This window comes from Pavona decussata, unplaced genomic scaffold, assembly GCF_977016875.1.
Source record: "Pavona decussata unplaced genomic scaffold, jaPavDecu1.1 SCAFFOLD_215, whole genome shotgun sequence".
Classification (NCBI taxonomy): Eukaryota; Metazoa; Cnidaria; class Anthozoa; order Scleractinia; family Agariciidae; genus Pavona; species Pavona decussata.
This window is the reverse complement of record NW_028145620.1, coordinates 3091600-3113615: the sequence shown is the minus strand read 5'-3', so window position 1 is coordinate 3113615 and position 22016 is coordinate 3091600. Positions and strand designations below refer to the sequence as shown.

The window sequence follows — 22016 nt, the reverse complement described above, 5'->3', positions numbered from 1 at the left end:
GCTGAGAACTTAGTGAAATGAAATAAAGAAGTTTTGAAGCCACTGAGTTTAGTTTAGCCAAACTCAAGTACAATTCAGTGGAAAACAGGCAAAAAATGAAGTTGAAGCACATTTATTGGACAAACCAATATTAATTTTTTGTTTGCTTGCCAGCAGAATAAGGAAAATACATATTGTAGCTGTGAGTCACATTTTACTGCAGGTCATTTGAAGAGTGATAGACACAAATATCTACACATACACTGTATATTTGTAAGTCAGAGCTTACTCTGGGAGGCCAGTTTGACTTTTAGATGTTACTGCTGGGGAAGCATTTATTAACAAATAACGAAGATTGTTTTTGTTGTAATCTTCAGTGTGTGATATGAAATGTGGTGCCCAGGGCTGCATGAAGAATAGTAATCAACGGTGCTGTCACAAGGAATGTCTTGGAGGATGTTTCAGTTGGAACTCTCCCCGACACTGCTATGCTTGCAGGCATCTCCGCCAAATGCCAGATGGTGAATGTGTTGAAAAGTGCCAGTCTCATCTGTTTGAGGTATATGTACACTTGAGATTATATACCAGATATTGTTGTTTAATTCTGGTAAATCATGTTTGATATTTTGTTACTGCTTTTATCAGGAAAGACTTTTCCGTGTTCAAGTGAAACCCTTGTTCATGTACTTCCATTATATTTTTTGAATGTAGCTCATGTTTGAGAAAATTTTTTACATTTCTACCTTTTGTACTTGGATTGCTGTTTTTGTAGTGGTAGTTAAAGAGTTTTCCATTGTTATGATTACAATGAAAAAATATGGTTAGCATTAAAATCAAATAGTTAAATTAAAGGAATGCATCACTGCACTGAGTAAAATGTTTTTTTACCCACATAGGTAAATTTGTATAATCTCTGAGCTTGGGACTTGAAGGTTTTCTTAGAATAAAATTGTAAGTTGTTTTTGCTGTAGGTATGGCCAAACTATTTGTACCGTAAACACCAGCGTATACGCTGCACTTGCAGATAAGCCACACCCTGAGCTTTGAAGCTCAAATTGTGGAAAAAAGTGTTTTTTTTTTTTTTTTTTTTTTTTTTTTTTTTTTTTTTCAAAAAATTAAAGTTGGTCATGAGGAAGACTGGTTCAAAGTTTCGTTGTAACATACCTACAAGAGAAGGGAGGAGTATCTTCACTCTCTGTGATGGATCTAAGTTTTTAACATTGATCTACCTTCATATAGATTCCTTTGGTTGTAATCTTTTGGTATTGATGATAGTATGTGGTCAAAAGGAGATTCAAAGTAGTTTAAAGGTCTTGAAGCTTTGGATCTATAACATTACTGTTCTAGAAAAAAGCTGAAACATTACTGTTCAGGTCTTTCTGGGCTTCTTCTGCTTGGTTTCTTGGATATAGAAATTATGGATTCAATAATAATATTACGATAATGTTAATCCATGACAGTTCATCCAACTGACCTTTCAGCCAGGTAATTAATCTACACTACAGGTTTTATTTGGTAGTTAGCAATAATTATTGTGCTCCTTACATTTACAGTGTATGCACAACACAATGCCAAAGCAATCACAAGGTCAATAACTGGACTTAGTTTAATCATCCTTCACTGTATTTACTATGCTTAACTTTAATGTGTGCTTCCTGGTACAAAATATTTTTGTTTCCAGATTGATGACTTCAAGTGTGAGACAAGCTGTCCAAAAAAATATCTCAAACTTGAAATTCCTGGTCAAAGTAAGAAGTGTGTTAAGTTGTGTCCAGCAGGATATCAACCAAACAGTTTGTTTGGTCCAGAACCAAAGTGTGTCAAGTGCAAAGCTGTCAAATGTCCAAGAGGTATGCAAAATTTAGATCAGTCCTTTCACAAATATGTAAAATGTCCTAATTACAGTGGTGGGTTGTTGGTGAGAAACTTTGAAAGAAGCTCTGAAAAAAAATTATGGTTCCAAAATCTTGTTTACCCATAAGGACACTAAAAATAAATAGAACAAAACTTTACTGGTTTTGGGCATCTAATAGTATGTTAATTGACTTTAAAACTATGATAATATATAAAATTATATATATATATATAGAAAATAAAGAAAAAAACTACACTTTCTATATATACTACGCTCTACTTTTATGTATCGAGCACTGTAATACAGAAAAATCAAAACACAGTCTTTCTAAAATTATATATATATATATAATATAATAATTATATTATGCAATTTATGTATAGTAATTATTTTTTGCAAATAACATGCCGATGTGGTTACCTACGTTTTTGAGAACAGTGCCATAAACCTGTACCTTCACAAGTACCATTCTTACTGCAACTGTGAATGTTTTGAAATTCTTATCAACCCCGAACTTCCTTTTGTTGTAATAATCCCTGTCACTTTGGTACAGTACCGCTTGAAACTATTGGACCATTTGCATGCGGTAAAACCTCGTCTTTGCCGAACGTGATTGCCGCGAATTCACCGCGGTGGGACGGAAACCGCAACTGCGGCAAAGATGAAAGCAACCGAAAGTCGGGGTGAATTAGACGCGGCAATGCCTCGGTAAAAATACAATTATGACTAATTACTATTGTTAGGGTATTGTCAAACATTATCTCACCTTTCATCTTAAAGAAGCCCTCAAACAAAAGAATTTGTAAAGACTCACCGAATTGGAAACCGAACGACCGATAACAATTCGTTTGGCAGACTGACGAAAGTTTCTTTTTCTGCATTTGGAACATGTTCAGTTTCTGTCGCGCTACAGGCAATAATCACAGAGTAAAATACAGTTTCAGTTTAATTCTTGCTGTTTACGCCATACAGTCAAGAAAGATATTCTATTCGCTTGATAAACCTCCTGATAACCCTTCCTCCTGATGTAAAGTGCGCAACAAAGTAGATAAGAATATATAACACTTCAATCGAAATAGCGACGTTGAAATCAAAATATACAAGGAATATGCGAGTGCACTTCCATGAAATTTATCACACCTAAAACCCGACAGTTCACTTGTTGTCCTCGAAGAACATGAAAACAAAGCGAACAATAGCCTATTCAAACCCAACCACGTCCTGCCCTTCACCGCGGCTTAAGTCAACCGGAAAAAACCTAGGCTAAACCGGGGTTTTTGTCGCAGTTAGACGGGGTTTTGCCGAGGTGAAACTGCAGATCAAAACTGCGATTTGACCGAGGCAAAATCGCAGCAAATGGTCCAATAGTTTCAGGCGGTACTGTACATGCAATTTCTTCCCCCCTCCCCGCTCCCCTTGAGCTTCAATTTATGGTAGTAGGACTGATTTTTACGAAAAAATAAAAAAATAGACGAAAAATGATAATGGGAATTGTAAAACTGACTGCAAATTAATACAAAAAATGAAGACTTCACTCAAAGATTATGATTTCTCTGATGAAATCCAACATGGCAACTTATTTCTTTGCAGGAAGGCTGCAATATTATTATTCACATTCTGATTCGCAAAGTCTGTTACTAGTTTCAGCAAAAGTAACGGAAAAATGGAGCAACATTTTAGTTTTGCAAGTAATTCACAATTGAAGGGCTGGGAGCATAACCGACTTATGTCGAATTTCAGCCCGTTTTTCCATGTAGCTCGGATTTGTCTAAACTGTTGCATGTGAACTGCAATTCGATTGAAAACCATTGTCCAGTATTTTTTTCACGCCGCTTTGTGTTTCGTATTAATGCCACTGAGAAATTTTACCATCTTGTAAAGATATATCGGTAACATTATAGACACTGGATGACCAAAAGGACAATGCACTGAGGATTAAATACTTGTATTCAATATACACTCGTTGTCTTTGAAACACGGCACACGAAAGCGGTGTTTTCCGCGGGAGCAACGAAAAGAATGCTGTCACGCTTTTATTTGATTCTGTTACAAACTACTACGTACGTGACAGGAATGTCCGAAATGTAAACAGTTACATTCTCCAAGAGAAAATGTGTCCATTTCCTGGCGTAAAATCCAGCTTTGTCCCGTTTGTCGACATATCACTCTTGATAACGCAAAATACTAGCATTCTACACGATTAACAGGAAGACATGTAGCCATTTCAACGATTAACAACGATTAACGGCAGTTCTATTAAAAGGTAAAGACTATCTATTATTTTTAAGAGCAGTCGGTGTTAACCGTTGAAAATCTATGTTAATCGTACTTTTATTGAATCATTGCCTTGAAATTGTCAAGTTAATCGTTACATACCGAATTTCAAGCCTGGCAAACCACAACTAAGGCTTGCAAAACACCTTGCACATGGCGGGATTTGTCTCTGATGCTCCCGCGGGATTTGATAATCGAATTGAAAAATTCGCCACGGCACAGTCATCACTACCAAGGAGGGATTCTTTGAACAACATTTGCACCAGTTCCTGTGAACTGCATTCGTCAATTTCATAACTTTTCAAAAGATCCATAGATGTCGTGCGTTTACAAACTTCACCAAAAAAAGGCGAAACCAGCTAGCCAGTACGATACGCAAGTTGTTTATCCCGACTGCCTTGATCTATTTTGGGCTTGTTGCAACCCGCAAAAGCAAACCATGATATCATCTCAAACGTTACTTATAGAAACAACAACTGGTGCGGCTAAACACGGCTCGTGGACAGTGGAAACTTTTAGCCTACCGATAATTTGGAAAACGAGTCTGCCGTGGACAAAACCTATAAAAAAATTGCCTTCCAAGCGCGTTCACTTGTAGACAAGCAAACTACCAAATCCCCCTCCCCCTCCCCCTGACTCAATGTTGTCTTTTGGGTCACGAACAGTTTCCTGGCAAGCATCACTTCCCACATCAACATTGCATAAGGGGGAGGGGGGGGAGGGAGAAGTAACTGTGGTAGAATTATGAAGGGAGAAACAGTAAGTGAGTGGTTTTTTGGCTGTCTGTGTTCGCTTCTCATTGCATAGGGGGAGGGGGTGGGAGGGAGAAGTAAGCAAGTGGTTTTTGTTCTGTTCGCGTTTGGTTTTCTCAAGGAGTTTTGTCCTTGATTGTAAAACCGCGAAATGTTTTCCAAAGCAGGGAGAGCCAAAATTCGTACAAATCCGTGCGAAATCGAAAGCTGCGCTAAAATTCGACATAAGGCGGTTATGCTCTCAGACCTTCACATGAGCTATTCCCTACGGGGTTGACATATTCATATATTCAATAAAACATATTCATATATTCAATACGTCATGAGCTATTCCCTACGGGGTTGACATATTCATATATTCAATAAAACATATTCATATATTCAATTGAAGGGCTGGGAGCATAACCGACTTATGTCGAATTTCAGCCCGTTTTTCCATGTAGCTCGGATTTGTCTAAACTGTTGCATGTGAACTGCAATTCGATTGAAAACCATTGTCCAGTATTTTTTTCACGCCGCTTTGTGTTTCGTATTAATGCCACTGAGAAATTTTACCATCTTGTAAAGATATATCGGTAACATTATAGACACTGGATGACCAAAAGGACAATGCACTGAGGATTAAATACTTGTATTCAATATACACTCGTTGTCTTTGAAACACGGCACACGAAAGCGGTGTTTTCCGCGGGAGCAACGAAAAGAATGCTGTCACGCTTTTATTTGATTCTGTTACAAACTTCTACGTACGTGACAGGAATGTCCGAAATGTAAACAGTTACATTCTCCAAGAGAAAATGTGTCCATTTCCTGGCGTAAAATCCAGCTTTGTCCCGTTTGTCGACATATCACTCTTGATAATGCAAAATACTAGCATTCTACACGATTAACAGGAAGACATGTAGCCATTTCAACGATTAACAACGATTAACAACGATTAACGGCAGTTCTATTAAAAGGTAAAGACTATCTATTATTTTTAAGAGCAGTCGGTGTTAACCGTTGAAAATCTATGTTAATCGTACTTTTATTGAATCATTGCCTTGAAATTGTCAAGTTAATCGTTACATACCGAATTTCAAGCCTGGCAAACCACAACTAAGGCTTGCAAAACACCTTGCACATGGCGGGATTTGTCTCTGATGCTCCCGCGGGATTTGATAATCGAATTGAAAAATTCGCCACGGCACAGTCATCACTACCAAGGAGGGATTCTTTGAACAACATTTGCACCAGTTCCTGTGAACTGCATTCGTCAATTTCATAACTTTTCAAAAGATCCATAGATGTCGTGCGTTTACAAACTTCACCAAACAAAAGCGAAACCAGCTAGCCAGTACGATACGCAAGTTGTTTATCCCGACTGCCTTGATCTATTTTGGGCTTGTTACAACCCACAAAAGCAAACCATGATATCATCTCAAACGTTACTTATAGAAACAACAACTGGTGCGGCTAAACACGGCTCGTGGACAGTGGAAACTTTTAGCCTACCGATAATTTGGAAAACGAGTCTGCCGTGGACAAAACCTATAAAAAAATTGCCTTCCAAGCGCGTTCACTTGTAGACAAGCAAACTACCAAATCCCCCTCCCCCTCCCCCTGACTCAATGTTGTCTTTTGGGTCACGAACAGTTTCCTGGCAAGCATCACTTCCCACATCAACATTGCATAAGGGGGAGGGGGGGGAGGGAGAAGTAACTGTGGTAGAATTATGAAGGGAGAAACAGTAAGTGAGTGGTTTTTTGGCTGTCTGTGTTCGCTTCTCATTGCATAGGGGGAGGGGGTGGGAGGGAGAAGTAAGCAAGTGGTTTTTGTTCTGTTCGCGTTTGGTTTTCTCAAGGAGTTTTGTCCTTGATTGTAAAACCGCGAAATGTTTTCCAAAGCAGGGAGAGCCAAAATTCGTACAAATCCGTGCGAAATCGAAAGCTGCGCTAAAATTCGACATAAGGCGGTTATGCTCTCAGACCTTCAATTTGTTCTCACATTCTTGGTGTTTGTCATGCCTTCCAAAATCTCCAGAAACTCTTCTGGAAAGCTTTTGGATACATGTAGGTGATTTTTGCAATCAAATGCAAGCTTATGACAAGCACAACACAAGGTAAGTAACAACCTTCAACAGTGAAGCATCATTCAAGTTAAAATGACACTGTCCTGAATTGACTTAGTGTACACTTCCCTGATTTCAGGATTATTCTGAAACTTCTTCTCCAGTGACTTTAGCCTCTTCTTGGCCATGTCATAGTTGTTTCGTAGAGATGGGTCCTCTTCTCTTCAGAGCAACCCTGTCACATACTGTATGCATCTTCTCCCTCGTTCTTCAAAGTTATTTGCTCCTCAATCAAACAGGTTGGATGTGCTATCTTCATCACACCTAAGGTTTCTATCTCAGAGGGAGCCACAACCAACTGCTTCAACTCCTCATCATCACCTGCACTCCTTTCATATGCTTGAACACATTGTAACAGGAGGTCATTCTTTGCTGACCTGGTAACCAGTTAGTGACAACCCAGTTGAGTTAGTTAATTTTAAAAAATCTTGGGAGAAGGAGGTGCAAGGTACCACCACCATTCTGGCACACCATTCCGTTTGTTCATCAATTTTAGAGTTGATCTGTATTTGTTCCATCGGGAAGAGTACCTCTTTTACTCTTGAAGGATCAGGAACTGATAGTCACCTGGGTAAGTAAAGCTACAGAATGAGAATCATGTGTTCCTGAGCCCATGATTCCAATGACGTTTTTCACCTTAAGTGTGAAAATTGTCACCTTAGACATCAGTTTTTGAAAGTTCAACTTCAGTTCTATTACCAGTAGTCTGTAGTAATCATTCCTGGTTAAATTTGGACAACTTTAAATTATTTGGTTCCAAAATGGGCTTGTTAAAGTCAGTCCTGCTACCTTAAATTGGTGTTTTTCACATTCTCATGCATATTAAGTACCGTTTGTAAACATTTCAGTTAGTTATTGGAGAGGTTGTCTCAAAGAATAATGATGTTTTAGGGTATTTTGTTATTTTCCTTCAATAGTTTGTGACACGACTGGCTCACCATTTGCTGATGGCAATGCCAAACCACCAATCGATTCACTGGCATCCTTGGATCAATACAAAGGCTGCACTGAAATCAATGGAAATTTAATTATCAAGATCAGAGGAAGTGGTGGTTCAGGTCTGTACAGCTTCCATATGCCATTCTTTTTTAATTCCAATGCCAATAAATAAATAAGAGACACAAGTCTCCTGTAGCTCAGTGGTAGAGCATCTGAACTAGTAATCAGAAGGTCTTAGGTTCGACTCCTGATAGGAGCACAAAGATTTTTTTTTCCGAGTATGCCTGTTTCATTTACTGATTAATACATCATAATTTCTCATTTATTCACCAGGCTTAACATATTCCATCACATTATATAAGTAGTTATTATTATTATATTATTATTATATTTCCATTGCGCATATGCCACACATTGACATTCCAATCCTAGCAGTATGCAGGATGTTTGTCCCATGAACCTAGTTTAACCACCTTAGCTCCCACGAGTCTCCTGTAGCTCAGTGGTAGAGCATCCGAACTAGTGATTAGAAGGTCTTAAGGTTCGACTCCTGATAGGAGTACTCGCATTTTTTTTTTCCAAGTATGCCTGTGTCATTTACTGATTAATACATCATTCTCAATAATGATATAATTTGTAATAATAATAATAATAGTAATAGGACAATGACGACAACTGCTTTTGGTAAAAATATTGACCGTTACTGGTACATTATGAAATTGTGCCCATTGAAACACGCCGGCCAAAAAAAGTGGGGTACCTTGATGCTTTGCATCCGCACAAAGCCTACCTCTGCTGGCAGTCTCTTTTGTCTCTCGGCATGAATCCTCAAGAGTATTCATTTCTTTGTTTGTGCAAGAAGACGGAGCTTAGTTAAGGAAATGTAAGCAGTGCTATTTGAAAGTAACCTATTACAATTCTAACATCGAATGTAGTTGATTTAGAATCATTTCATTCAAAATTTCGCTTGCAATCAAAGTATCTTGCTGAAAAACATGTTTCCGATCAAAAATTACATTCACTTGAGTTTCCCCTCTGAGTTTGTTTACACTTGATAAAATTATGTAAATTACTTTAAAAGCACTGGAAGCTGTGTTTAATCATTTTCCTTCGTTTTTATTATAATGAATGACAGCATAGAAATTAATTACAATGTCCATTCGTATTGAGAACTTTTGTTTTTCATCGAATACGCTCAAACACATCGCTTCCTTAATAGTGTAGGGCGATGTTTAATTCATTTAATTTTACAGTGTAGGCACCCAACATCTGTTGATAAAGTCTGTCTTCCCTTCCTTTGTTATCCACTGTTTTTCTATTTTGTTTACTGAATAGTACATGTAGTTGTGTTCCACAAATTTTCGCTTGAACAATACCCATAAACAGATTGCTGTTATTGACGTCCAAAATGAACCTCATTTCCACATTATGAGCAACGTTTTTCAATGGGTGAAATTTTGTATATAGGTTATGTAATCATTAAAATACTGTGATACATGTACAGGCATGCTCCATTATCTATTTTAATTATCATGCATATTTTTTTTCATATTTATCACATTGTCGATTGATATGAGTGTCCTAAACGGTTCTATCAAAGGGTGAAGCAATTCCAAAAATTAACCTGCCAAGTAAAGTGCTTAGAACTGGACCCTGAACAGTGTTATAATTAAGTGGGTCATCAGGGGTGTTGCCCCAGACTGAAAAGTATGTAATATTCAAGAGTGGATTGGGTAAAGAATTCAAAAGCAACTTTCTGGAGTACAGATTGAGGTAGCCATTGGCTCTTTTTAAGGACAGTGCCCACAAGTACAGGGTTTTTTTTTTTTGCACAGTTTATTACTATGCAGGAAAAGCAGATCTTAGTAAGGGCTATTGGAATCCAAAAATAAAATTGGGAGTAACCGCGCATTTTTTAGAGATAATTAAGAAACAATAATTCTTACAAGTGCTAAAATACAAAGAAATGTATGGCATTTTTTATCAAATTGAAGCTTTACATTGTATTATCTCTGAAAAATGCATGGTTCCCCCCAATTTTCTTTCTAAATACCAAGAGCACTTGCTAAGTTCTGCTTTCTCTGCATAGTTTTAAACAGCGCAAAAATGTCCCTGTATTAGTAGGCACCACCCATAGAAAACTTGAGTACATCTTGAGATGCGCAGAACCTATGCACAGTAACAAGAGCAGGGACCGTCCTTAATAGGCAAATTCTGGAATTCAGCTTCTGAAAAAAGTAATCAGTGTGGTTATGCCAGCTTAGGTGATTGTTGATCTTGACACCCAAAAATTTTTTGTCTTTTCCTTTTTTCACTGGGTGGCCACCAAGATAGAGGTCCAACAATAGTTATGGTAATAGTAGTTTATTAAGGAGGCAACTGTATCATCAACTGTATCATGTCAATTTAAAACTTTCCTTGTAATCATGCATTGTGATGGTTCCTTTTGTTGTTATGACTAATGAGATGTAGCATTCTGTGTAGCTTTGTACTCTGTGTTAATTTCAACTGAAGATGACAGTAGAACTGTTGAAACATGTCTTTAAAATAAAATAAAAAATGTTGTGTCTTTTCTTAAAATAATATCACCCTCTAACTAAGTTGCCATAAACACAGCATTTATGAGCTCTGTTGTTAGGCCAGGCTATGTACATGTCTGGGGCGGATCCAGGATTTGATGAAGGGGGGTTCAGATAAACGCCCGCTGAAGGCGGTAGGCCCCTAGGGGGGTCCAGGGGCATGCTCTCCTTGAAACTTTTTTAATTTTAGGGCCTCTGAAATGCGATTTCCAGCATTTTTAGGGGCAATTTTAAGTGGTTTAATTGCTCTAAAGTCACCTCCATTTTTGGGCTAACTACAGTAGTTTAAAGGATGGATTTTCTTAACACTGACAATAATCGAGACGGATAAACATTTTAAATTCATTCAAATTAAAGATTCATGATTCTTCAAAAATGGGATCAGCCAGCAACATCCTCCGGGTTGCCGTTCTGATCCACAACTCTGATTTCCAAAGAACGGCGTGGCCTTACGCAATGCCGAATGATTGGCAGATTTGGCATAAACTGTCAGTTTTGGCGGGACATGTAAGCGAAAATAAGCAGTAATTTTACAGCTCAAGCAAACGTACTAGAGGCCATTTTCAACTAGGCACAAATTTGTCTTGTTTTAATTGCTGTTTTCGCGTACAACGACACAAAGAAATATAATTTTCAAAAGATTGATTATTAGCTGAGTTGGTTCACTTTATTTTAACCACGCGTTTTTTATACGCCTACATTCAGTTTAGGGGGGTTCGACCGGACCACCTGAACCACCCCTAGATCGGCCCCAGCATGTGCATATTATCATTAGCCAAGTTAATCCAATATCAAACTAAGTCAACTTGCTCATCTGTTAACTATCTAAGTACATGCAAGTAATGAGATAGCCCTAAATCACTCTTCGTCTATGTGTGCTTTATCTGCATCACTTCACTTTCCAATGGCAACTACTAGTTTATTGGCCATCAAAATTACCGACTGCTGGGAAGCTCGTTTTCTCATAACAGTTTCCAGCTTATGGATATACATAGACATTTCAAAAAGCCTTCTATGTGACACCCCCTTCAAAGAACTGAAGGTTGAGATAAGAACATTTGAATAAATGGGTAGTAGTAATATAATATAATACAATTTGTACCAAGATGATATAGCGGTTGCCCACATGTAGAGAAGTTGCTTTTTAGAGAGTTTGCTGTGAGTTCAGGTTCAGCTGTTTCCAAAACAAAAGGTGTTGGGACTACTTTAAAATTTGTCTTCTGCAGTAACAGCACTGGTATGTATTTTGCAGGTATTGGAACACGGCTTGAGGAAAGTTTGGGACAAATTGAGAAAGTCAAGGGTTACATTGTGATTAGAGAGTCTTCCACTCTAACATCTTTGAACTTTCTCAAGAATCTGAAGGAAATTGAGCCAATACTTGTGCCAGTTCTGACAAGACCACCAGAACGAAAGCCTAAGTTGTATAATGACAGGTAACTTTATCTAGCACGTCACGGTCTATTGGAACAAATAATGTAATCCAACTAATGCATTTGGCAAGATTTCTGTGCATCCCTATACCTATAAATTAGGCATACATGTGTTAGGGGTATCGAATGGTCTTTGGCAGCATTTGCAAGCAAACGAGCAGTGTGTTTATTTTTGTGAGCAAAGCAGTTGTCAAATTTTTCTTGCGAGCAGCGAGCACTTTAGAAAATACAGATGATGTGCAGCGAGCACTTAAGAAAAATACGGATGGCAAGCAGCAAGCACTTCGAGTACTTCGTAAATTTTCCGCCATGCAGCCGGAATCTCTCTTTTATTAATAGGATACGTTGTTTTGCGCCAAGTGATAGCTAATAATCAAGTAGAATAAATTAAAGGAGCTCTACAAACTGACACTGCTTCTATGAACACGATTGATTATTGCAGTCATACACACAACTTAAGTAGTTGTGAAATTAAAGCCTGAAAAAACTCAGGCCTGAACGGGATCCCACTGACCTCTGCGATACCAGTGCAGAACTCTACTAACTGAGCTATCAAGCAAACTGGGAGCTGGTTACGTTGTGAGTTCGTAATATACCCATTGATGGTGAACAAACAAGTGAATAGATGAAAGATCACTTATTTGAACTGGGGAACTGTTCCCCTCTCAAGCAGAAAGCCTGCGATGATGAAATATTTAGATAGTAAAATGTTAAACGTAAGTGCTTGTCATGGAGCTTCATGCATTTTCCCGATAATACATACAGCGCCTCCAAAACAGTTACAGGCTGAACTGTTGAAGAAAGACTGAAGCCAGAGGTAAGGATGTTTTAACCTTTTTGTTTTAACCATATCATAACTGATTTATTGTTTATATATGAATAAAAAATAACTATAAAGCAGGATAAACAAAATTTCGAGCAATCGAGCAGATGTTAACAAGAATGCGAGCAGTTGCAAAAATTTTGCGAGCATGAGCAACGAGCACCCGTGTATTTTTTGCGAGCAATTCAAGCAAAGGCCAAATTTTGCGAGCACTTTTAAATTGAATGGGACCATTCGATACCCCTTGTGTTTAATTCATGATTCGGTGGTCTATATGAAAAATATTCAATATGTAAATTATTTGCTGGATGGTGACTCATCCAGTTGATAACTTATGTTTGCTCTGAACAACTAGGGCTAGAGAATTTGTTGGTGGCTTGATGGGTTTGCTTTAATGTTAGCTGCTTTCTTTGATATTTAAAACGCCACTTCCATGTTGTATAAGCCTAGGGCAGCATTGTCTTGTCACTTCTGGCTTTCTGTGGAAGTGTTCACAATTTTTTATAGTGTTGTCTAAAATTGTTGAGAACTTTTGCTTGGCAATCTGACACATACAACTTGTAAGTGTAATACACACAGTTTGGGTACCATTGTCAACAAAACTTCAGCAGCGGCTTTCTTCTTTGCCAGAAACTTGAAATCATTGATTTTCTTTTCTGAGTATGGTAGGTGAAATATTACTGACATTTATGGTGACAAATTGATCTTGAATATCCATTTTGGGCAATTCGTGAGCAAGGTCTTTTTGCTACAAATGTTTAGCATACGCAGTTGTTCTCTGTGTCACATTTCTGACTCATTATGATGTCATGAAAAAGGATTTTACCAGATGTTCTCTCCGGAAGAGTGGGGAGTGGGAAGATCTGGGTATTAGATTAGTTCCTTAACTTATGTTTACTTGGCTGTGACATTATAGGTCACTTTATAGGAGGACATGGTTCAATGCAAGTTGTCAAAGAAATTAATTTAAAAAGTCATTTGATGTTGACGTAGATATGCTCTGGCGATCCTTGACAATCCCAAACTGGAAGCTATGTGGCCATATCAGCAGAATCTGAGCATCAGTGCAGGTGGAATAATGGTACATTTGAATCCATATTTGTGCCCAAGCAGGATCAGTCCTCTTGTGGATGATATTTTGAAGTGGAATAGAAGTGATAGCAAGCGACAGATTGATATCTCAGACACCACCAATGGGAATGCTGTGGCATGTGAGTATATAGAGAACAATAGGAATATTTGTAGGTGACAGATAATGTGATTCCCCTCCACCCGGCCTGTTGAGATTGAGTCAGGCTTTTAGCCAGATGTTGAAAAGTGGGCATCCTTGAAGCATGTCCCTTGTAACATTTTTGAAGGTTCAATTGAAATTCAGCAGAATATTTTCAAAAAGTATACTTTGGTTGGAACTGTCTATCGCTCTAGGCTGGTTGGCTTCGATGCCAATGTTTTGGCCATTTTTTTGGACTTCTGAAGTCATAGTTTCTAAGGTTTCTGTGTGGTGAGGAAGTTTTCGAGGGATTTTTACCTTTCCACTAGCTGCATGCTTTAATTTATTACAATCTGAAGAAAACTGGCCTTGACTTGCTCTCCAGGTTTTTATTTGCTGACACCGATTCATCTTGTAATGAAGCTCCTTCTGCAATTAATAATGGTTTCTTGCTGCTTCTTAACAAATCTGTGTTTTGTTTCCACCAAATTCAACACTGCAAAGTTAAGCCTCTTGAGTAGCAGTTTTACTGAAAAATTTGTTTCAAATTCTTCCATTAATTCATAAAGAATTATAATGGCCACTGAACTGTCCATTTTACTAGCGAGGGTTTTGATGTCAATATTTTGAATGAATTCAAACATTCCTACTTTATGCAAATAACGTTTTGATTAACAAGATTTCATGCACTAATAACACTGACGGCGTTAGTAAAACAGAGGTAACGAATTAGACAATTTTGTTGAATGTCTCAGTAATACTGGACAGGAATAGTTTTGAAAGAGACTTGCCTCTCACTATCATTTATGTACAAACTATGAAATGAACTGTTGACTATTCTTTCTAGAAAATAGTTCCTGATTTTAGCAAATGCTCTATTACAGCCATTTTTCTTCAAAATTATGCATTAATTGCCTTGTTTCAACTCTTCATTTCTTAAGAACGAATATATGGTGAACCTCTCTTTTTATTTCAATATTGGAGCATAAATATATACATATAACTTGACAAATTTTCAAAAAAACATCTATTGTCACTTCTATTTCAGAGGAATGTCCTAATTATAAAGTTGTAGGAGTAATGTTATAAAATGTTTCTTTCAGATGAACTGTTAGATTAACAGTTTGACACACGAACCATTTCAAAAGCCCAACCTTTCATTTTCTATGTGATGTGATGTGATGTGATAGCAAAAATCTGAAATGTGAGTGCCTTGCTTCTGCAACGTAAAACATTATTTTGCTTAAAAATTGTTATTTCTCAGGTGATGTTCGTGAAATAAATGTGACTTTAGAGGAGGTTGGTAGTCCACCAGGAAGGAGACGGTGTAGCCCAGTTTGCATGAAAGTGGAGTGGGATGAAGTTGTCATTAATGATGATTACAGGAACGTTTTGTTTTACACTGTGTCCTACAGAGAAGCGTAAGTGTTATGTCACTTCCTAGTTACCATTTAACTGGGTATAGTTACCATTTAACTGGGTAATGTTTGTAATTTTATAATAAATTACATGTACTGTATAAATATTACTGATGAACATTGTGAATATAAACTCAGGGGTGTCAAAAAGTCTTTCAAGAAAAATGGGTCAAACTGTCTCAGAGTCTCAATTTCTTGTGCAAGGTTAGGAAGTTCTTGGGCTTGCAGAAAAGAGTATTATTTAAGTTTCGTCATCTTTCAAAGTCTTGACTTCAGCATTTGTCAAATCTCCTGTTAAATTAATTATGGTAATAATTGCGTTTGACGTAGAAAGAACACACTCCTAATTGCGTTTGAAGTCAACATTGTATGGATCAATCAACAAATCACTGGATCTCGGGACGCATATCTGGCATTCCTGCAGATTTTGCAGGTACCGATGACATCATCACCACCTTGGCAAAGGAGAGAGAAGTTGGAATCGAGATCATTGAATGCACTCTCTAATCTTTAATTATTACTAGTGTTTAGTATTTAATAATTATTGCTATTGTTATATTATAAATAGATCAGTGTGGCATTCAGACTGAAAAGGAACTATTATTGTTTTAGTCCTAATAGGCAGATCACAGAATATGATGACCGTGATGCTTGTAGCAAGGAAAGTGAAAATGTGTAAGTTTGCATACAGGCAGAATATAGTTGGCATGATGAGGGTATGGTTGACTACAGTTGTGAATCATTGGATCAGCCATGATACATACCCATATACGCTGTAGATTGTATACTGTTTCTCTTTGTGCTTCTATTGGCAAAGAATCAAGTAATGTCTGATTGAGGATCTTAACACCAAAACCAATGTTATCACTCTAAAGAACCAGAACCAATGTAACCAACTCAGTTACCCAATCAGAACTTGAAGCAAATTTAAGATAGTGGTGTTATGTACAGGACATGCACTCAACTGCTACTCTTAACCTAGAGAATACCAGTAAGGCTTATTAAAATAGCACATCAATGTAAAAGATCACTATTTATAAGAAAGAGGGTCTAGTCTCCCTGAAATTTTGTATGTTAAACGGTATATTGGATTTAGCTTGTGCCAAAGAGAGAAAGAAGGATAAAACATCCATAATAATTTCAACAAAGAAAAAAAAAGCATGTGTTTGCTGCCAGTGATCAGGCACTTGTCAATGGCTATTTACAGTTCCAGAGTTGAGTACAAGCAGTACTAAAATTATCTATCTGAAAGAAATACCTCTCTAAAATCCAAAAAGGTGCTGTTGATTCAACCAGGACAATTGTTGAACATAACATGCCTTTTTTTCTTGTCTCTTTACATTCTGCTTCTGTTGGTTTTTTTCCTGCTTATTTATTGTCCTGCTTCACTATAAATAAATTTTCCACATGGTCTAACTTAAGAATGCATTTTCTCAGGAACCATTGTTAGTGTGTTATATGCTGAGTGATGTAGTTCAGGTTGTTTGGATTTATGCAGAAACACAAAGGGTGTTTAATTCAGTTGAGCAGATACTATTACTTTTAGGTCTTTAAGGCTTCTGCATACTAAGTAAAATAAAAAAATTTAGTAGATTTTGTGTGAAAGAAAAATTTCTTGGAAGTCACTCTTGAAGGTTAAAAGTAACCTTTATAATGGTATTTTCAATTGGGATTTTTTTATGAATGTCTGTAAGGCCTGTAACAGTGAATTTTGTTAGTTTGAATTGTATAATTTGTTCTTTGCACAGCTGGACACGGGTGGATCATTCAGTGAAGACTCCAGGGTAAGTATTACTAAGCTGATCAATAGCTTGTAAAAATTGTTAAAACTATTTTTCATCGTCACTTTGTGATTGTATATTGTGCAGCGAGAAATGTTTATTATGTTCTAATTGGTTTGAATGGAGAATCAACATGGCACAAGTTGCTCCTAAAATATAAGATGCAGTTGGTTAAAAGGGAAGAGAGAAAGAACTTGTACTTTACAATAATTTTAACTCAGCCTTCCTGAGGAGTAGATACATGTAGTCATTGTGAAGTGATGTGCCACGTTTCTCAAGTTGGCTCATGTAACTAAAGTGCACAAAATTGTATAACATTGAGGCAAGTTGTATTGTTTTGAGCGTCAATTTTCACATTTATTTATCTCATTAAGTAAATAAAAAATAAAAGAAAAGGAGAGGAGAGGGTTACCATGTTGGTTTTCAATATGTAACTACTTTACTAGCTTAAGACAGCAATATAACAAAACCTAGCCTTCAACAAACTTATTCCTAGCAGTGAAATATTACAGCATAGTATTATTCTTGTCTTAACACAACAGTGTTATGGTAAATGCCCTAAACTTAAGGTGTGCAAATAATTAAATGAATGAAATATAGGCTAAGCTGATTAACAGTCTGCACATTTCCACCGAATCAACAATAACAACAACAACAACAACAACAACAACAACAACAACAACAACAAAAACAGAGTTAGTAGTGATTCCATTAGAATATTTCGAAACCAAATGGTGAAAATATCTTCAATTTGGATGTATCATAGATAGTTATATTTCCTAAAATGTATTGAATAAAAGTGGAAGTCATCATCCTTGTTTAGGAGAAAGTAGCCAGCAATTTTTCTGCCAATTTTAGCCTCAAAGCAACACCTTGGTATTCTTGATGCAACTAAGTTTGTGTTCTTGTGCCACGCTAATAATTCAAGACATTATTTTTAATCATTGATTAGGGAAACTGATTGCTTTCTCATATACAGCCTTAATAGCTAGAGTCTGTAATAGCAGGAATTTATTTCAGTCAAACGTCTGTAATTTGTTTTTATCGGGGATTTAGCTACTGTCCGTACTATCGGGGTGTCCATAATAGTAAGATGTCCACAAGGTAAGAGTTGACTGCAGTGGGAGGGAACAGGTCAGGCAGTTGCTCATATCCTGCACTGGGCTGCCTGTATAATAATAGCATTAATTATCCATAGGATTGTTACTCATTAGTCCTTTTCTTTTTCTTCTCTGTGTTCAGGGTAAATGTCAGCAAACCATTAAGCAGTTTATCAGGCAAGCCGCGCAAACTTGTGGAATACATCGAGAAACTGAAGCCCTTTACCCTGTATGCATTTCAAGTGGAGGCAGTGGTTCTGAAAAATGAGGGAGCCAAGAGTAACCTGGTGTTCATACAGACCACGGAAAAAAGTAACTGAATAGTTAGCTTACTTACAATTCTTGTTCCATCTTCTAATGAGCCTTTCATGACACAAACATTTTGAAAAATTATAGTTGACAAAAATTGAATGAAGCCAAAAATGTCAATGAAATAGAAACTTTTTAATGAAATAGTGCTGTAAATGAGTGATAATAAAAATGAACAACGTTTCAACATCTTCATGACACCATCATCAAGTTTAAATGTCAAGAGCCATTAAAAATTTACACTTAAACTAACTAAAGATATTTGCACATAAATAGTCTCGCACAGATTTAGTCAGACTGGGTTAAGTGTTAGTCTTATTTGTCTGACAAAACGTTTCATGGAATAAGAAGTCAAATTTTGCTGCTACATTTCTTTAAAGTACTCAAAATCTTTATTGCTTAGAAATAAAACTGTCATTGGCAATTGGTGTGAAAGTTAGTGTTTCACTGCATGTGGATTTACTTGCGGTGTATTGTTCTGTCTCTAGATAGACTTTAGTAAAAAGAAGTAGTTAAGGACACTAACATGACTGTTTACCCTCCTTCACAGTTCCATCCTTGCCAGTTGGTCTTGAGGCAAACTACATTAATTCCTCGGCATTGCTTGTCAAGTGGCAGCCTCCTTTGTTCCCTAATGGGAATATCACCAAGTATATTGTGAAGTATGACTTAAGTGATTATTCACCTTGGAAACAAGACATGGACTGGTGTAGTCGACAGGTTTTCAGCAGTCGACGTGATAAAAATGATAACAAAGAAGAAGGAGACAGTGATAAGAATCCTGATGGTGAGGGGTCTGATCTGTATTGCAGAATACTTGTAGTGACACTCTGGCGTAGACACTTAATAACACAGAGCACTGAACACAGATCTCTTGGGAGTTAAAGTTGATGTGGGAGAGGTTTAAATGGCAATACTAAGCCAATCAGAGTGTAGCTAGGTGAAAGCATTCCATTTGTATGTGGGTTTATGACTTGCATGCTAATAAAGTACATTCAAATGACTTTGAATAGTCATGAACTTGCACATTGCCCTTCAATAGGTCAGACATGACAACATAACATGACATGACATAACGTAACGTAACGTAACGTAACATTTTATTCAGGAATCAACTAATCAATAAAACTCTTCCCGAAAGGGGAAAACATGAGGTTAACCCTATTTAAAACAATTTTCCCAAACACTGAGCTACATCTGAATGTAACTTGAAAATTTATTGCTTTCGCTTTCTAAAATGTCTCTTTCACTGTGAAATAATGAGAGATGTTACTTTCCTTGATGACTTGTGGCTATGCTGAAATTTCACCAAGTTTCCTTCTGCTTGACCAACCTTGTACAGTGTTAACATGAGAATTTGCACAAACATCTTTAATGGAGAGTCACCCTAATAGTCTGCTGTGGACTAGAAAGAAGTCTGCCTTCAAATCAAGAGGTGAATCCCAAAGATCTGAAGAGAAGATTTGAGGCTTCCGTGATGCTGCATTTCTTAGTCTGACTGCACTGATGATGAACTGTAAATGCCTTTTTCAACTGTCTGAAGGGCGTGGGGCGTGTTATGTCTATTTCATATACCACTGTTTTGAGGCTTTAATATCCTGCATTCTTTAACAGGTCATTAACTTTGTTAGTTTAAACTTTTTCGTTTTGTCTGATAGACACATTTATTATTGTTTCCTCTATTCTGGCAGGGAGTTGCAAGACAAACATTACTTGCAACTGCGATGATGACAAGAAGGAAAAAGTAAAACCAGAAAAACTAGCAGCACAATTTGCAAAGGAGTTCCAGGACAAGTTATACAAGACAATCTTTACTAAAGAGAATGATGACAAGGACCCTCCAACAAACAAATCTATAGTACCATCAACCACCCCAGCTACAAACTACAATCACACCAATTGTAGCAATGACGCACTGGTAAGTACTATAGTCAGAGGAACCGTAAAATATAAAATGGTATACAGGTGAGAGGGCAGGGTAGAAAGTTGCTAAAGATGGGTAATATAATGACAGTAAAATTAATGTAGCAGTTATGATGTGCAAGTGAAGAGCTTGTAGTATTGAGGGGTGCTAGGGATTGGGGGGAAGGGGCAAACAACACTCCTGTCACAATCTTTAATCCGGCAGAGTAAATGATAATGTACAAGTAGGGGGCAGGTCCCAGAGATGGGCCAGTCAGGCCTTGCCACAAACTATGTTCAGAGCAACGGCGGCACTGATGTCTGGAGGGTTGCCAGAATTGGTGGGGGGTGGGGGGGGGGGGGGGTGGGGGAACAAGCTCCTGCCACAAACTATAAGTAGAGTAACTGTAACAGTGATCTACAAGCGACGATTGAGGGGGGAGGGCAGAGTGAGCAGAGAAATTAGCAATCTGTGCCACAAGCTTATTAGTCACTGTAACAGTCCCTGTGGGGGATTTTATTTGTTTATTTATTTTATTCCTTAGAATTCAAGTAACAAAACATACTTTTCACTGTAACTTTGATCTAGTACCCCACTTTGCTACCTCTCTCTTTTAGAACCCCTTATGTCAATTGACCACCGTGTCTACAAGTGGTAAAACAACAGCATCCTCTAATGGATCAACCACCACTGCCAAAACAACCTCTGCAAAGCCTACGGATTCAACAGCTAAAGCTTTCTCCAATGTGACATTAGTCTTGAATGGCACAAAGAACACTGTGACCCTGACAAAGTTGAAACATTTCTCAGATTATACCATTACGGTAAACCATACTGCTTTGCTTATTACAATTATTCACTGTAATTTTTTTATACCGTTCGTTTTTTAATCATCCTGACTAGTTCATGTAAGTCTGCATCCACAGTATTCATTTCCGTTGTTCATAAGTATGAATGCATCAAAAAGCTGTGTTTTCAGCATTTGAAAATTATTGTTGATACTCCTCGAATACTCCCCTGTATAAAGCACTTTAAAACCTCTAATTTCATTGCACGTGGCTATTCTGTTGTTTGTTTATTGTTTCTAAACTAATTTTATGAGGCATTCCGAGAACTTTGTGGCATCTTTTCCATTTTGCTTGATTTCTCCATACATTAGTATTGTTTGTGGATGATTTGTTACATGTCATGGCTAGAAGAATGAAACGTTTTTGTCTGTTGACAGGTGTGTGCATGTACAAAGGTTGGTTGTGCTACTGGCACATCTTGTGCTGTGACAAAAGGAATGACGAACAAGAAAGGTAAGTTGTAGTAGAAGAAAGACCACTGCAGTTGCGAAAAGTGAGACTAAAAAAATCAGGCTTGAACAGGATTTGTACCTGTAACCTTTGCGATACCTACAGTGCTCTACCAACTGAGCTATCAAGCCAACTGGGAGCTGGTCATCTTTTGAATTCGTAATATAACCATTTAGGATGAATAAGTGAATGTGAAATGTATAAAATCATATTTTTGAATCGAGAGGGAAAGTTTTATTAGAAGAAAAACTAT

General features: G+C 37.4%; 1 protein-coding gene across 1 annotated transcript in view; it reads left to right on the top strand.

Annotated features, from left to right (window-relative positions):
• Nucleotides 1-22016, top strand: part of LOC146460046 (putative insulin-like peptide receptor) — a 34693-nt gene that overhangs the window by 4365 nt on the left and 8312 nt on the right. Inside the window, exons 2-14 of the mRNA XM_085088692.1 lie at nucleotides 357-538; nucleotides 1661-1829; nucleotides 7888-8028; nucleotides 11741-11924; nucleotides 13738-13955; nucleotides 15219-15375; nucleotides 15985-16047; nucleotides 17121-17156; nucleotides 18396-18565; nucleotides 19113-19349; nucleotides 20254-20480; nucleotides 21083-21289; nucleotides 21691-21766. Of these exons, the coding sequence (XP_084944818.1) occupies nucleotides 357-538; nucleotides 1661-1829; nucleotides 7888-8028; nucleotides 11741-11924; nucleotides 13738-13955; nucleotides 15219-15375; nucleotides 15985-16047; nucleotides 17121-17156; nucleotides 18396-18565; nucleotides 19113-19349; nucleotides 20254-20480; nucleotides 21083-21289; nucleotides 21691-21766 (2067 nt within the window). The remainder of the gene's footprint in view (nucleotides 1-356; nucleotides 539-1660; nucleotides 1830-7887; nucleotides 8029-11740; nucleotides 11925-13737; nucleotides 13956-15218; nucleotides 15376-15984; nucleotides 16048-17120; nucleotides 17157-18395; nucleotides 18566-19112; nucleotides 19350-20253; nucleotides 20481-21082; nucleotides 21290-21690; nucleotides 21767-22016) is intronic.